Source organism: Muntiacus reevesi, chromosome 5, assembly GCF_963930625.1.
Source record: "Muntiacus reevesi chromosome 5, mMunRee1.1, whole genome shotgun sequence".
In the NCBI taxonomy this organism is placed as follows: Eukaryota; Metazoa; Chordata; class Mammalia; order Artiodactyla; family Cervidae; genus Muntiacus; species Muntiacus reevesi.
In genome coordinates, this window is record NC_089253.1 from 108228364 (window position 1) to 108246542 (window position 18179).

The window sequence follows — 18179 nt, forward strand, 5'->3', positions numbered from 1 at the left end:
AAGGTTCCCCAGGCTCCTAGCACACTGAAAAATTGTTTTACGGGCCATGAAACTCTTGCCACTCAAACCCCCACTCATGCCATTCTCCAGTGAAATTGAAATGAAAACACTGCCAACACACAATTGCCTGTCTGACCTTCCCCAATTTCTTTGCTAACTTCAAAACAGGTAGGGTCAAAGTTTTTTTTTTTTTTTTTTTTTTTTTTTATGTCTAACCTAAATCCTCTTTCCTAAAGCAAACGTGTTACAGGAAGACTGGCAAGGTTCCCCTCATGCAGTGAAGCACTTTAGAAATGTGGGCTTTGACTATTAATAGCAATATGACCACGTGGTCATTTGTGAGCTTGGCAGAGTCCGTCATCCACATATGCTTCTGCATGCCAGCCTGAGCATGTGTGTGTTCATGCCAATGTGTGTGTGATGAAGCGTACAAGTGTGTACAGAAGTGAGGGTAAACAGATCTTTGAGTCACAGGGACCAGCCCCTCCAGGCAGGCTTTATCTTCCTTTTGGTTGCCATGACAACACCAAGGGCCTCTGCATCAGTAAACAAAGCTCCCTGCGTGGACTGAACTAGGAGGAGGGGTCTGGAGCTAGAAGCCAGAACTGGGAGCCATGTAGTCCTCCAATAGAGTGTTGTCACTCACAGCAGACCTACCGGAACATCTTCCCCATTAGGTGAATACAGAGATGCCTGTTCAGATACCCTGAGACTCTGAGGTGACATAACGTGGGCAGGAATTTCCAGTTGGAGCAAGGCTTCAGTGAAGCTCACTCTAATCCCCAACAGTTAGTCATCTCATAGAGAATTCTAGCAATGTGAAAGGCCAAAGCCCCTCCCATCACCTTGGGGATCTGTACCAATCACTTTAGTTTATTAATAGGCAGAAGAGCCGCTGGGTGAATTGTCTGGGGCTCCTCTATAAGTCCGGAAGTTCATCAAATAGAAATCAATTTAATATTAACCTAAATATGACTTCACATACCCCCTAATCACACATGATAAACACACATGGATAAACAAACCTTGTCTGAGATTATCTTTATCATTCTTCCACTTTAATCATGAATAATATGGAATTGGCTATGTATGAATAGTTGATTTGTACAAATTATGCCTCTCATATAAACTGCTAAAAAACAAAAGCAGTCACAAGTGTAAATTTACTAACTTGGATGTAAGAAGAAAAGTGTACTTAATCATGCAGTGTGGTGAGATCAGCCTCCTCCTTAGTTCCAGTAGCTGAAGTTTAGAAACCCAAACATTGCATGCACATGAGACAAGCAGAATAGAGGCTCAGCTGTGCTCCTCTTTACGTCATCTTCCTTCTGTGTGGTAACTGTGTTGTGAGGGTAACTATAGGTTATCTTCCCAGGGGGGAAAAAAGACAACCAAAAATTATGAGTAACAGAATTAGTAAAGAAGTATTCCAATGAAATGTGATAGATTATCCCCCCACCAGTTTTATTGTGATATAATTGACATATAACACTGCATTAGTTTAAGATGTATAAAATGATTCAATATTTGTAGGTATTGTAAAATGATCACCATGATAGGTTTAGTTAACATCCGTCACATCACATGGTTACATTTTTTTCTTATGATGAGAACTTTCAAGATTTACTCTTTTAGCAACTTTAAAATATGCACAATGTTGTTAACTATTGTCTCTATGCTACATGTTACATCTTCAGAACTTCTTTATCTTATAACTGGAAATGGGTACCTATTGACTAGTGATAGTGAAGTCACTCCGTTGTATCCGACTCTTTGCGACCCCATGGACACCAGGCTCCTCCGTCCATGGGATATTCTAGGCAAGAGTACCTTCACCCTTTTCCCCCAACCCCTACCCCCACCTCTGGCAACCACCACAATATCCTGTTTCTGAATTCAGTTTTTTTTAAGTTACACATATAAATGAGATCATACAGTACTTGGCTTTCTCTGTCTGACATACTTTACTTAGCATAATGCCTTCAAGGTCTATCTATATTGTCCCAAATGGCAGGGTGGCCTTCTTTATTATGGCTGCATAATATCCTGTTGTGTGTCTATGTGTGTGCATGTGCATAGATGGATGCTTAGATTGTTTCCCTGTTCTGGCTATTATAAATAATGCTGCAGTAAACATGGGGATACAGAATCTCTTTGAGATAGTAATTTCAATTCCTTTGAATATATACCCAGAAGTGGGATTGCTAAACCATATGGTAATTCTATTTTCAATATTTTGAGGAACCTTCATACTGTTTTCCGTAGTGGCTGCACGAATTTATATTCGTGCCAATAGTGCAAAAGGGTTCCATTTTCTCCACATTCTCCCCTACAGTTGTCTCTCGTCTTTTTGATGAGAACTCTTGTAACACGTGTAGTTTTGATTTGCATTTCCCCAGTGATTAGTAATATTGAGTACCTTTTCATGTACCTGTTGGTCATTTGTATGTCTTCTTTGGAAAAAATGTCTATTTAGTTCCTCTGAGTATTTTATAATGGTTTTGTTTTTGTTTTGCTATTGAATTACGTGAGTTCTTGATATATTTTGAATATTAACCCCTTATCAGATATATGGTTTGCACATATTTTCTTCCTTTCCATAGGTTGCCTTTTCATTCCATAGCGTGCCATCTCATTGAATTTTTATCACTTTACAATCTTTTGTAAGAATTCATTCAGGACTATCAGACTAAAACAGATTTATTCCTACTCTGGTTATGAGCAGAGCTTATTTTGTATTTTTCTAATGTCAGCCTTGTCTGGAGAGGAAGCTGAGGCAGAGAGGTTCACTGTTCAGACTTTTTAGCACCAGAGGTTACTGGAGTACCTCGCTCCAAGAGTAGACTTGGTTGTATTTATGCTACATCACGTGAGGGTTTATTTTTGTTTGCCTGGTTTGAAATTCTGAAATCTAGATGCATCCTAGTCTGAATTCTGTTACATCTAGGGTGTAGACACACTGGATAGAGCAAATGAAAAGGTGCCATCCTCTTAGCTTGAGCCATAGGTTAATGCCAGTTGGACTTAGGGGACGTGAACACTCTTCTCATGTCAGATTTTCTCCTTTGGAACTTCCTGTTGCTTAATCCAAAGAAACTCTATAAAATGAGATATTCATAGGGCCATTCCTTGAAGCACGTTTCATTAAGAAGTTTGGCAGTGGATGACTAAGTAAGGTAACGGCCATATGTTTTATCTTTGCAAAAGCATCGTCATCTGAATAACTCCAGGGTAATCCTCTATGAAGAGGAGAAAGTATTCAGGTCCTCAGGGAAGAGAGGGACCAGACGGAGGAGCACACGTCCCTTTCCTCAGTCTGGCTACATATATGTTCATGAGACTGGCAAGCGTGTTGTATCTAAGGTTAGTATAATCACTTATTTTGGGCAGGTAATGGAGCTAAGTCCTGTTTGTCCCTGCTTTCTCCAGAATGCAAGGATACACAAACTCAAGCAGTGCCTCACTAACTTGACTAATGCTACAAAATTTTTATTAGGTCTTTATTAACCCAACACAGAACAATGTATTATATGCTGCTCTCTCGATTTAAAAGGCAGTCCTTTTAGAAAAAACACAAAATTCTGTTTTTATGTCCTTATTTTCCTCAACCTTTGACTGGAGAATAAGTCCCTTTTGTGGGTTTTAAGTGTGACTGCTAGACACATGGGAGACAGCTCAGGTCTTGTAGAAACAGCACTTAATCTGGAATCAAAAGACATTCGTTTAAATTCCAGCTCTGTCTCCTGCTAATTTGGTCATTTTGAGCAAGTAACCTTTCTGAGTCTCCCAGGGTTTCCGCAAATCTACATGAAATAATTTACATGAAAGTGATTTAGAAAATGAGACTTTTACAAATGTGACTTATGAACATTAGGTGGTCCTTAATATTTTATTTTTGTAATCCATGGTATCTACTGTAATACTCGGCTGTGGATTAAACTTCCCACGTCCTTGTTGGAATGTGGTGTGACTCCGACTCTACTTGGCCTCATGGAACCTGCAGACCTGTCAGAGAGAGGAGCCTTGGTACAAACGCTGACAGCAAGGGAGGGCTGGGAAGTGCCGTGAATGATATGGTGCCACACTTTGTGCCCTGGGCTCCCAACTGAAAAACAAAACAAGCTGATTGTTAAACATAATACAGAAGGCCTCCAAACACAGCCCTTCTTCCCCTCCACTGACAAGCAGAAAGCTGCTTAGAAAGTTTCCCTGTTGGTGCACACTCTGTTTCTTTTAGCCAAGAGGCTTCTTAAAAAGTCCAAGCCAGATTTGTTGGGCTCCGGGCCTGTAGGATGCCAGGTGGGAGGGTGGGAGGAAACGGGGGCCTGCAGTGGCAGAGGAGAGCAGGGAAACCAGCTGGTGAGACTGGAGCCAGGAAACTTCCAAAGATAAAGAGAGATTAGGCTGGGATGACTTGCCTCTCCTTCCGGAAATGAAGCCACATGGTCATTCTGGGGATTGGGTAGAGGTGACATACTGCACTCTTCATAGACTAATGCTACAGAGATTTTAGTGGAGCCAAGCAAAGAAACACAGTGGTGGCCTTGTCTAGGAGTTACCTGGCAACTGCTGTGTTCTCGTTAGTTCACCTGGCTCTGCTTGGGTCCGTGCAGAGATGCTGCGTCCCTTCATCTAAGCCTTTGGAATTCAGGGCAGATCTATCAGTATGGTTTTCAAGTCAGCCTAGATATTGTCATTAAAAAAAAAAAATCTATTAAATAAGTACCACACAGCAGGCCTAGTCTAGTCCTGGAGGATGTAAAGTTGAGTAAGACAGAATGTTTCCACAAAAAGCTCTCAGAGAGGGAGAGAGACAGTCACATGTATAGCTCACTGCCATAGAGGTCTGGCTGTAAGACGAGCTATGAAGAGACAGAGGGAAGGTATAGAGCAGAGGTCAGAAGACTAGGGGCAAGGGAGAGGGGCGAGCTAAACATTAGAGGTGACCTTTCAACCTGGCCTTGAAGGATTTTAACAGACTCAGGCAGGTAAGGCTGGGTTCTAGGCAGTGTGAATTAAACCTTTAGATCCCTCACTGCTCTTTCAGGAACCGTGGGACCTGTGCTGGGGCTGGAGCTTGGCTATGGTGGGGCTGCAGGTAGGCACGAGGTAGATCGGATTGATGGGAGGTGAGGTTTGAAAGAAAGGTCCAGATCTAACCATGAAGGACTGTGAAAGGTCTGTTAGGTGTTTAGCAGCTGGTGGAGGAGATGTGAAGGAAGAGAAGATAGAAGAGGGAATTTATAGGATCCGAGGGTCATGGTTCCTCTTAGTGGCACTGTATTTTAGGACACTTGACCTTTCAAACGACCACTTAACTCCTGTTAGCTTCAGTGTTCTGAGCTGGAAAATGGAGATGCTGGTAATAATGCAGATGCTAAAGGATTATTGTATTTCCCTGCTCATAGCTCACTTATGTATGTGTGTGCTCAGTTGTGTCCAGCTCTTTGTGACCCCGTGAACTGTAGCCTGTCAGGCACCTCAGTCCATGGGATTCTCCAGGCAAGAATATTGGAGTGGGTTGCCATTGCCTCCTCCAGGGGATCTTCCTGATCCAGGGACTGAACCCATGTCTCCTGCATTGGCAGGCAGACTCTTTACCACTGAGTCAGCTGAAAGCCCCATAGTGTGCTTAAATTCTCCTATTTCAAGGTCTTGTTCAAAATACTGCATCCTGCTAAACCCTCCTGGATTACCCTCGAGCGTAGTTGAAAAATGAAGGCACACACGTATGAAAAGGTAGAAAGCTGCATATAAATATGCTTCTGGGCTAGGAAGATATATGGGGAACCTGGGCTCTTAGAGCAGAGAGGCCTGGGGTTCCAAACCTGGCTCCATCTCTTAGTTAAACTTGAATGAGTTGTTTAACTTCTAAGTTGAGGCTGAAAATGCTTGTTTTGCTGCCTTCTCATTTTGGTTGTAAAGATTAAATGCACGAAATGGATGCAGGTACTTGGAAATTAGAAAGTGCTCCACAAATGTCACTCACTGTGGTTGTTATTTTAGGTGTGGACATGGTAAGATCCAGTGCATATTTTAGAAAGATGACACTAATTGCTGTGAAATGGATGAAATGAAGGGAAGAGAGGCAGGTGGCCGAGAGACCAGGTACACGCTCTTTCAGTAGTCCATGCAGGAAAAGGTGAGGTCTTAGACCAAAGCAGTAAGAATGAGGAGGGAGGGTGGATCCAAGTGCCATTTTGAAGATAGAACCAAGAAAACAATGACAGGGATTGAAAGACAAAGAACCAAAGGTAAGAACTTTGGTAGGTGGTAACACCATGAATCAAGCTAGCTTCTTGTTACTTTCTTACTTGCTGAAATCCAGAAGAGTCGGTGGAAAAAAGAGGTGCTCCAGGGGTTAGATTCTGTTACCCTGACTCTCACTTGTCCTAATCAACTCTTCCATCCCTCAAGACACCCTTAGTAGAACCCACTGAACCTGACACCAAGTCCAGGAGAATTTCTCCTTCTAATTTCTCCTTTCTGCCTTGTCCCAGCCCTTAGCCTGACTGTGACCTCTGTAAGGTGCCTCTGCCGAAGGAATCCCCTCTGTCTTGGAAGGAGAGGCCAGATGAAGCACGAACTGGTATCCCCCTGCCTCGCTGTAGATTGGCACCCCTCCCTCTCCTGCCCTGGGGCCAGGGCACGCCCCTTTGCCCCTGGTTCCTCTCCTCCTCCCTGGACATGAGGGAGTAGGGAGCAGGACCCTCAGTGGGTACTGGAATCTGTTATCTCGGGTTGCTGCTCTTTGTTGAGGGAGAGCCCGTGAATAAGTGGAACAGCTTTCAGGGCAGTAGGAGAATGCGTGAGCCATGGCTAGGAGGCACTGCGCTAGCAAGGGGTGTTCTGGCTGGAAGGGTGTTTGATGATGAGAAGGGCACTGGTGCAAATGTGGCTTCCGGAGTGGCCTACTAGCCAGTGAACATTTCTTGATCCCCATTTGCTCACTCGTTGAATCTCACCATCTTCCTGTCTGCCAGGAAGTCCTCATTCCTCTTCTCTCTTCTTTGTCCCATAGGGCTTTCAGTTCAGTTCAGTTCAGTCGCTCAGTCGTGTCTGACTCTTTGTGACCCCATGAACTGCAGCATGCCAGGTCTCCCTGTCCATCACCAACTCCCAGAGTTTACGCAAACTTATATCCATCGAGTCGGTGATGTCATCCAGCCATCTCATCCTCTGTCATCCCCTTCTCCTCCTGCCCCCAATCCCTCTCAGCATCAGGGTCTTTTCCAGTGAGTCAACTCTTTGCATGAGGTGGCCAAAATATTGGAGTTTCAGCTTCAGCATCAGTCCTTCCAATGAACACCCAGGACTGATCTCCTTTAAATGGACTGGTTGCATCTCCTTGCAGTCCAAGGGACTCTCAAGAGTCTTCTCCAACACCATAGTTCAAAAGCATCAATTTTTCGGCACTCAGCTTTCTTCACAGTCCAACTCTCACATCCATCCATGACCACTGGAAAAACCATAGCCTTGACTAGACGGACCTTTGTTGGCAAAGTAATGTCTCTGCTTTTTAATATGCTATCTAGGTTGGTCATAACTTTCCTTCTGGGTTGTTCTGTTTGTTTTAATCATCTTTTACCACAGAGCAGCTCTGTCTGCTGTTAGGGAGCTGTGTCTTCCATCTGACGCTCATGCTGGTTTTACCCCCTGTCTTGTTTTCCCCTCCACCCCACCCCAGCTTCCCACTTTCTTTCTTCTGGAGCTGTGTGCCCTTCCTGTGTCCTTTCTTATCCAACCTTGACCAGCCATCTTCAGACAGCATTTCAACCCTTCAGGGCATCGGTGTCATGGTCTTCAGTGGCAGCGCATACTAAGCACCACGCCCATTGGGTCAGGCCACCGGAATTATGGGTAGAGTTCAGATCCCAGTAAGTGACAAGTGACTGCCCTCCCCTAAGCCTTGGTTCCCTATCTGTTAAATAGGGTTTTAATAGTGGTTACTTCATAGGGTGATTGTGAAGATCAAATGAACTAATGGATGTGAAAAACTTCATATAGGACTAGCACATAATCATCACTCAATAGACAGTAGTCGCTGTTGTTATTAAAAGCATAAAGGATAGTTTGACCCCTCAGAGGGTTGAGTTTCTGTTGTAGTCAGAGCCACATAATATACAGCATTCTGGAACCTAGCTCGTCACATTACTAAATCAGTAGCTTTCAAAACAGAGCAAGCAGATGAGATCGGGCACTTTGTTATACGGCAAAAACACTGTAAAGCAACCATACTCCAATAAGATTAAAAAAAAATAAATCTCACCTTTATAAGTACAAAAAAGGAAATTAATGCAAATTTTATTAATATCAGCTTTTTATTTATTTATTTTTTTTTATTAGTTGGAGGCTAATTACTTCACAACATTTCAGTGGGTTTTGTCAATTGACATGAACCAGCCATGGAGTTACACATATTCCCCATCCCGATCTCCACTCCCACCTCCCTCTCCACCCGATTCCTCTGGGTCTTCCCAGCCCACCAGGCCTGAGCACTTGTCTCATGCATCCCACCTGGGCTGGTGATCTGTTTCACCATAGATAATATACGTGCTGTTCTTTCGAAACATCCAACCGTCACCTTCTCCCACAGAGTTCAAAAGTCTGTTCTGTACTTCTGTGTCTCTTTTTCTGTTTTGCATATAGGGTTATCATTACCATCTTTCTAGATTCCATATATATGTGTTAGTATGCTGTAATGTTCTTTATCTTTCTGGCTTACTTCACTCTGTATAATGGGCTCCAGTTTCATCCATCTCCTTAGAACTGATTCAAATGAATTCTTTTTAACGGCTGAGTAATATTCCATGGTGTATATGTACCACAGCTTCCTTATCCATTCGTCTGCTGATGGGCATCTAGCTTGCTTCCATGTCCTGGCTATTATAAACAGTGCTGCGATGAACATTGGGGTGCACGTGTCTCTTTCAGATCTGGTTTCCTCAGTGTGTATACCCAGAAGTGGTATTGCTGGGTCATATGGTAGTTCTATTTCCAGTTTTTTAAGAAATCTCCACACTGTTTTCCATAGTGGCTGTACTAGTTTGCATTCCCACCAACAGTGTAAGAGGGTTCCCTTTTCTCCACACCCTCTCCAGCATTTATTGCTTGTAGACTTTTGGATAGCAGCCATCCTGACTGGCGTGTAATGGTACCTGATTGTGGTTTTGATTTGCATTTCTCTGATAATGAGTGATGTGGAGCATCTTTTCATGTGTTTGTTAGCCATCTGTATGTCTTCTTTGGAGAAATGTCTGTTTAGTTCTTTGGCCCATTTTTTTATTGGGTCATTTATTTTTCTGGAATTGAGCTTCACGAGTTGCTTGTATATTTTTGAGATTAATCCTTTGTCTGTTTCCTCATTTGCTATTATTTTCTCCCAATCTGAGGGCTGTCTTTTCACCTTACTTATAGTTTCCTTTGTAGTGCAGAAGCTTTTAAGTTTCATTAGGTCCCATTTGTTTAGTTTTGCTTTTACTTCCAATATTCTGGGAGGTGGGTCATAGAGGATCCTGCTGAGATTTATGTCAGAGAGTGTTTTGCCTATGTTCTCCTCTAGGAGTTTTATAGTTTCTGGTCTTACATTTAGGCCTTTAATCCATTTTGAGTTTATTTTTGTGTATGGTGTTAGAAAGTGTTCTAGTTTCATTCTTTTACAAGTGGTTGACCAGTTTTCCCAGCACCACTTGTGAAAGAGATTGTCTTTCTTCCATTGTATATCCTTGCCTCCTTTGTCAAAGATAAGGTGTCCATAGGTTCGTGGATTTATCTCTGGGCTTTCTATTCTGTTCCATTGATCTATATTTCTGTCTTTGTGCCAGTACCATACTGTCTTGATGACTGTGGCTTTATAGTAGAGTCTGAAGTCAGGCAGGTTGATTCCTCCAGTTCCATTCTTCTTTCTCAAGATTACTTTGGCTATTCGAGGTTTTTTGTATTTCCATACAAATTGTGAAATTATTTGTTCTAGTTCTGTGAAAAATACCGTTGGTAGCTTGATAGGGATTGCATTGAATCTATAGATTGTTTTGGGGTAGAATAGCCATTTTGACAATATTGATTCTTCCAATCCATGAACACAGTATGTTTCGCCATCTGTTTGTGTCCTCTTTGATTTCTTTCATCAGTGTTTTATAGTTTTCTATGTATAGGTCTTTTGTTTCTTTAGGTAGATATACTCCTAAGTATTTTATTCTTTTTGTTGCAATGGTGAATGGTATTGTTTCCTTAATTTCTCTTTCTGTTTTTTCATTGTTAGTATATAGGAATGCAAGGGATTTCTGTGTGTTAATTTTATATCCTGCAACTTTACTATATTCATTGATTAGCTCTAGTAATTTTCTGGAAGAGTCTTTAGGGTTTTCTGTGTAGAGGATCATGTCATCTGCAAACAGCGAGAGTTTCACTTCTTCTTTTCCTATCTGGATTCCTTTTACTTCTTTTTCTACTCTGATTGCTGTAGCCAAAACTTCCAACACTATGTTGAATAGTAGTGGTGAGAGTGGGCACCCTTATCTTGTTCCTGATTTCAGGGGAAATGCTTTCAATTTTTCACCATTGATGGTGATGCTTGCTGTGGGTTTGTCATATATAGCTTTTATTACGTTGACGTATGTTCCTTCTATTCCTGCTAATATCAGCTTTTTAAAATAGTATTCTAGTGTAAGTTTCTTTCCAAGAACATGAAATATACTCATAGTACAAGTTTTATATGTATGATTCAGTTATTTTCTAATTTCTATTTAATTTTTTTTCTTTGATTGAGGGATTTCTTAATGGTGTATTCATTCATTTCCAAATATATGAGTGTTTTTTAGTTGTCTTTTTTGTTATTGATTTCTAGCTTTATTGCATTTTATTTCAAGAAGATAACTTATATTGAAAAAAAAGAAAAATTAGAGCAAGCAGAAAGTTTTAGTGCTGACTGAAATGAAACTGATCTGAGAAAACTTCCTGCAAGAAGTTGAACAAAGTTTATTTCTGTGCAACATTTTAAGATTATAGTTGCAGGCTGGGACAAAGGAAATGGGGTATACACAGTACCTGCCTACTCACTCACTCTCCTGCTTGCTTCACCCTTTCTTTTGGTCATGGCACTGCCCAAACCTAGTGAATCCTATCCGCTTTGTCTACAGGGAATTTGCCAAAGAGAGAGAGAGAGTGGAGAACCGGAGAGCCTTCATGAAACTGCGGCGCCAGCAGCAGATCGAGCGTGAGCTGAATGGGTACCGCGCCTGGATAGACAAAGCAGGTAAGACCTGGAGGCTGGAGGAGGTTGGTGATGGGCTGCACAGACATCCGGGACCCACCCCAGTACCCATTCCCAGTACTTCTGCTCAAAAGGCCAGTCTAGACCAGAGCGGAGAGAAGCTGGAAATGACCTGTTGGCTTTGGGGGTTCCCAACTGGTCCCATTTTCTCCCTCTGGAGTCTGTCCCTGTTCTTCTACCAAACACCTTTCATGAGGCAGACATTTCAGCAAGGTGAGCTGAGTAAAAGATCACATAACCCAGTGCGAGAGCAAAGTCTGGGCTGATGCCATTTCACACTACTACCGTTACTGCTAACAATAGTCCGTTCAGTCCACGGATATTTATTGAAGGCGTACTTTGTGCCAAGTCCAGTTCTAGGCATTTGTGATACAGCAGTGAGCCAGAGCTCAACTCTCGTGGAGCTCAATTACCCTATAGCTGGTAAGGCAGTGATGAACAAAATAAGGAGTAATTTTTCATAGGATAATAAGTACAATGAAGCTCTTTCCTGGTGGCTTAGATGGTAAAGAATCCACCAACAATGCAGGAGACCTGGGTTCAATCCCTGGGCTGGGAAGATCCCCTGAAGAAGGAAATGGCTACCCACTCTAGTATCCTTGCCTGGGAAATCCCGTGAATAGAGGAGCCTGACAGCTACATACAGTCCATGGGGTCACAAGAGTTGGATACGACTGAGTGACAAAAGTTTCCACTTTCAAGTACAATGAAAACAGATCAAGGTAGGGCTAGGGGTTTAGGGTGAGTTGCAGTTTTAAATGGAGGGTCAGGGTAGACCTATCTGGGAAGAGATGTGAAGGAGATGAGAGGGTGAGCCTCAGGGAGCCCTGAAGGAAACATTCCCCAGTGTCCTGGCTGCAATGTGGGAGGAGACCCAGAGGGCTCCAGGAGCTGCCTGAGGTGTGAGCAGGGGAGGGCAGAAGCTGGGATGAAGGCATTCTCATGGTGGGAGCAGGCAGCAGAGCCTGTAGGACCTTTACCAGCCCTTGTAAAGTTCAGGGCTTTCCTGTGAGTCAAGTTAGAACCGCAGGAGGGTCTTGAGCAGAGAAGGGACATGCTCTGTTTAAGATTTATAGAAGCACTCGGTTGCTGCATTGAGAACAGACGGTAGGAAGACCTGGGCCTGAGCAGAGAGAGCGATAGACTACTACAGTAGGCCACCTAAGAGATGATGCCGAGAACTGGTTTTCCCTGTTCCTTGCTGTCATCAGCTCCTCACTGATGGCTCAGCCTCAGGAATAATTGTTGCCCAGCCCTGAGGAAAGGTCCAGGTTTATCCTGATTTTATGAACCCACAGAGAGCCTCCAAACTCAAGAGTGACTGTGGCTCTGCTGTTTATGAGGGGCGTCGATCACCCCATATCTGTCAGTAAAGAGGATACATTTGCTTTCCTTGTTATTTTAAAGGTTGCATTGCATTGGTGTTATATATCTTCATTTTCTTACTGAACAAAGAGTACATTTTTTTAATTTAAAAAAAAACAAAAAAACCAGCACCTTAGCTCTGTTCCTGGTAGAAAAGCAGAGCACAAAGAGATCTCTTGGAAAGAATTTGGAATAGGATTGGGTACTTAGTGGCCTGACCTTTATTCTTCTCTAAGCTTTGGAATGATGGATACTATGACTCCTATTCTGACCATAACACATACCGGCTCTCTCAGCTCAGAAGTCAATGTTTGATCATCTGTCGGGTGAGAGAGCAGGAATGATGCAAAGTGCCATGCCAAAGTCAAATAAAAGCCACTCCTCATTTGGGACCATCTGCATTTCTTTGCTGCTTCTGGAAGCAAGAGCCATGGAGTGGTGACTATACTCCCCATTTCATCCTTGCTCCTTTGAGACTCTTGTGTGGACGTGGACTTGAATCTTCCCTCCCTCTTCTCAGAACAGTAACTCAACAGATTTGCCTCCAGGCCAGCCTGGCAGCTTGAAGCTCCCAACTGCCCTTGGCTTCCTGGGCAAGGGAGCCATCTGACAGACCACCCTAGTGAGCAGGCTGGCAGCAAACCCCAAAGAGAACCCTCTGCGCCCTTCCCACGGCCCCCTTCAGGGTCAAGGGACTCAGGATGTTGCTCTTTGTGGCTCTGCTTTTCAAACTACATGCAGAATTCCAAGGCTTCACTTTCTTCCAGTTGGCAAAGCCTGCTCTCTTCTCCTTCTAAGAAAAAAAGACGCACTGCGACGTCAAATTGTGCTTCCTGGCCCTTTCCTTTACAAGTGGAGCGTGAGTGATTCAGAGACATATGGGTTACGTTTCCCTGGAAAGACACTCACAAGTTCCAGCGCGAACTTGGCAAAAGACATTGGGGGAGGGGGTGGTGCCAGCCCATCAGGAGCCCTCGAGTGCTCCCCAGAGGTACTCAACAGCACCATCCACCCTCCTTCTGCCTCGGGGGTCCTCAGACCTGCCCACCCCAAAGCCCCAGACACTGTGCAGAGTGAAAAAGACTCTCTGGCTGAGGTCATTCATGTTGCTATGAGGTATTTAACAAGTACCTAATTTTGAAAGGATGGCCTCCAAAAGCCAGTGCTGTCAGTGACTTTCAAACCTTCTATGTGCACATCAAGGAGCATCCCACCAATAACACTTAACCTGTTAACTTAGTTTTGCCAGAGGGCTGTACTTAAAAAAGAAAGCTAAATGTTATGACTTTATAATGGTCATCCTGCGTGGTACATTCTGAGCCTCAACATGTTCCCCTCCCTGGGAAATACATTACGTACTCTCAGTTTTATATGCAGGTGGAATTATGGTAATAACTTTACCCTTTTATGCTTGTCTTTGTACTTGTTAGAAATGCTTAAATTAAACCATTGCTTAATAGAACTGCTGCAGGTTTATCCCCAGCAGCTGGGATCTCAGGGAATGATTGCTGGCACTTCCACGTCCCCTCGCTTATGACTGAGACAGGAGTGGGGATCAAAGCTCATCCACACCACTCTCAATAGGGGGCTCAGAATCCCACTATATGTGCGACAGAAGGTCTGTTTTGTTGATACATTTGAGAGATGTTGTTCTTGTTGTTCAGTTGCTAAGTCATGCCCGACTCTTTGTGACCCCATGGACTGCAGCATACCAGGCTTCACTGTCCTCCATTATTTCCCAGAGTTTGCTCAAATTCATGTCTATTGAGTCAATGATACCATCCAACCATCTCATCTCTCCTTTCTTCTGCCTTCCATCTTTCCAAGCATAAGGGTCTTTTCCAGTGAGTTGGCTCTTTGCATCAGGTAGCCAAAGTGTTGGAGCTTCAGTATTAGTCCTTCCAATGTATATTCAGGGTTGATTTCCTTTAGGATTGACTGGTTTGATCTTCTTGCAGTCCAGAGGACTCTTGAGTCTTCTCTAGCACCACAGTTTAAAAGCATCAATTCTTCTGCACTCAGCCTTCATTATGGTCCAACTCTCACATCCATAAATGACTATATGGATGTCTATATAGACCTTTGTTGGCAAAGTCATGTCTCTGCTTTTTAATACATTGTCTAGGTTTGTCACAGCTTTTCTTTCAAGGACCAAGAGTCTTTTAATTTCATGGCTGCAGTCACTATCTTCAGTGATTTTGGAGCCCAAGAAAATAAAGTCTGTCACTGTTTCAATTTTTTCCCCATCTATTTGCCATGAGGTGATGGGACCAGTTCCCGTGATCTTAGTTTTTTTAATGTTGAGTTTTAAGGTAGCTGTTTTGCTCTCCTCTTTCACCTTCTTCAAGAGGCTCTTTAGTTTATCTTTGCTTTCTTCTATTAGAGTGGTGTTATCTGCATATCTGAGATTATTGATGTTTCTCCCAGCAATCTTGATTCCATCTTGTGTTTCATCCAGCCCAGCATTTCACATGATGTACCCTGCATAGAAGTTAAATAAGCAGGGTGACAGCACACAGCTTTGATGTACTGCTTTCACAATTTTGAACCAGTTCATTGTTCCATGTCCAGTTCTAACTGTTGCTTTTTGTCCTGCCTATAGGTTTCTCAGGAGACGGCAAGGTGGTTTCATATTACCATCTCTTTAAGAATTTTCCACACTTTGTTGTGATCCACACGGTCAAAGGTTTTTAGTGTATTCAAGGAAGCAGAGGTAGCTGTTTTTCAGCAATTCCCTTGCTTTTTCTTTGATCCAGTGAATATTGGCAACCTGATCTCTGGTTCTTCTGCCTTTTCTAAATTCAGCGTGCACATCTGGAAGTTCTCAGTTCAAGTACTGCTGAAGCGTAGCTTGAAGGATTTTGAGCATTACCTTGCTAACATGTGAAATGAGTGTAATTGTATGGTAGTTTGAACATTCTTTGACATTCCCTTTCTTTGGTATTGGAATGAAAGCTGATCTTTCCCAGTCTCGTGGCTACTGTTGAGTTTTCCAAATTTGCTGGCATATTGAGTACAATATTTTAACAGCATCATCTTTTATGGTTTGAAACAACTCGTGCTAGCATTCTATCACCTCCGCTAGCTTTGTTCATAGTAATGCTTCCTACAGCCCACTTCACTTCACATCCTAGGATGTTTGACTCTAGATGAGTGACCATATCATCATGGTTATCCTGGTCATTGAGACCTATTTTGTGTATTCTTGCCACCTCTTAATCTCTTCTGCTTCTATTAGGTCCTTGCAATTTTTGTCCTTTATTGAGCCTATCTTTGCAAGAAATGTTCTCTTCATATCTCCAGCTTTCTTGAAGCGATCCCAGTCTTTCTCATTCTATTGTTTTCCTGTATTTCTTTTCATTGTTCACTTAAGAAGGCTTTCTTATCTCCCCTTGCTGTTCTCTGCAACTCTACATTCAATTGGATATCTTTCCCTTTCTCCTTTGCCTTTTGCTTCTCTTCTTCAGTAAGGCATATTCTAATAAGTCTTGGCAGAAAATAGTGTCTCACCCATGATGACACCTCTATGGAGTACAGGACTGCTCCTGAGGAGGTCAAGAGGGGAGTCCAGGGAACAGAGTGGTTGTTTTTCAAATGCCAACAACCAAATAATGTTGTCACAATGCCAACGAGGTCTTTCCCCTTCTAGCACCAGTGGGGTATCCAACCATTCAATTCAGTTCTGACACTAAGCCATCCAAAGTGAGTGCAGACCCCACAAGCAGAGGGCTCCACCCATGTGCCCATCTCTCCTTCACACACCAGCCACAGAAGGGTCCCCAGGTGACTGTACTTCTTCCTGGCTGAGTACACATTCAAAGGGTTCCAGATTTGATAATTCATTAGAATGACTTATAGAACTCAGGAAAAACTATCACCAGTTCATTATGAAGAATACAAGTCAGTAACAGCCAAATTCAAGAGATACACAGGGTATGTAATAGAGGGTAGGGATAATGGGTGAATAACTGAGCCTACATGCACATCCAGGCACATCCTAGCACCCTGATGGGCTCACCAACCTATCAGCAACCTGGGCCCCATCCTGTAGGGGTTTTTTGTTGTTGTTGTTGTTGATTTTTTTAAAATGATTCATTTATTTATTTTTTATTGTGCTGGGTCTTTATTCCTGCATTCAGGCTTTCTCTAGTTGCGGCGAGTGGGGGCTACTCTTGTGGAGCACGGGCTCTAGTCATTCAGTCTTCAGTAGTTGTGGGATATGGGCTTTAGTTACTCCATGACATGTGGAATCTTCCCTGACCAGGGATCAAACCTGTGTCTCCTGCATTGGCAGGCAGATTCCTGCCCACCGAACCACAGGGAAGTCCCATGTAGGGTTTTAAGTGGAGGTTCCCTTATGCAGATCTGATTGATTGGATCATCGACCATTGGTGACTGATAGTGTCAAGCCCCTCTCGGCTCCTGAGAGGTGGGAAAGGGGATGAGCCTGAAAGCTACAACCGTCTAATCATGTGGTGTGGTTTTTTGAGTGACCATCCCCCCTTACACTATCTAGGCCTCTCCGGCAGTGAGTCATCTCATTAGCATACAAAAGACAGTACATCCCACGGGCTTTGGAAGCTCTGTGCCTGAATGGTGAACAAAAACCAAATATTTATATTTTATTATGTCACAGGGACAATTTCATGATGGGCCAAAGCCTCTTCAACTCAGGCTTTGCTCAATAAGGCAGAATGGACATGGTGGGGGGAGAAGAAGCAAGCCCACAAGCCTGCTCCTCTCTTTAAGGGGCTGTGAGCACCTTCCTTCGCCCCTTCCTGAAAGAAGTAGGCTAGACCCCAAAATGTGGTCTCATCTTCTGAATGAGGGGGAGGTGTTATGACCTGGGGGCTACTGCAAACAAGCAAAATTATGGAAGCTCCTGTTGCTAAAATAGCTTTAAGGAACCTGGATAAAAGAAAACAGACATGGAAATTTTTCGTTTTTATCAATTTAGGAGAATTTTAGTTAAAAAGATCAACTCTCGCTCTCAGAGCTGTTTATTCTCCTAAACGGTGTATCAGACAAAGAGCTGAATCTTAACCCATAACCCCCGATGCCCCCTTCATTAAAGACCTTCCTTTCTGTTCTGATGCTCCAGTGCTGCGTCCGTGACCCTTGATGTCTTTCTGATGCTGGTGCCTGCAACCAGCTCTGAACTCTGCTGTCTCTCCACGTTGCCCTGGAGCCAGAGCTGTTCCTCAGGGATTTTCATTTCGCAAAATAATTTGGCATTTACTGATAATTTACTAAACCATTTGTTTCCATATAGAGGAAGTCATGCTTGCTGAAGAAAACAAAAATGCTGGAACGTCAGCCTTAGAAGGTAAGGAAGTGCTCCAAGGCCTCATTGCTCTCTCATCTGCCCCTTGTCTGCGGCTATGTCTCTTGATCAAAAGAGGAGAAAGAAAGAAAAGAGGGGTGCTTTGGGAATTGAAATGCGAGTCTCTCTGTCATAAAATCCCTCATGCTTTAAAAGGAAGGGAATTGAGTCATGGATTTAAATGCTTTTTAAAGTGATGAAAATGAAATCCAAGAGTTG

At 43.1% G+C, this 18179-nt stretch overlaps 1 protein-coding gene across 3 annotated transcripts in view; it reads left to right on the plus strand.

The window, feature by feature from the left end:
- CACNA1E (calcium voltage-gated channel subunit alpha1 E) overlaps positions 1–18179 on the plus strand; it is a 330655-nt gene that overhangs the window by 225337 nt on the left and 87139 nt on the right. For all 3 annotated transcript variants that reach the window (XM_065936984.1, XM_065936985.1, XM_065936987.1), the window contains exons 8-9: positions 11139–11254; positions 17910–17963. In XM_065936984.1, the coding sequence (XP_065793056.1) occupies positions 11139–11254; positions 17910–17963 (170 nt within the window). The remainder of the gene's footprint in view (positions 1–11138; positions 11255–17909; positions 17964–18179) is intronic.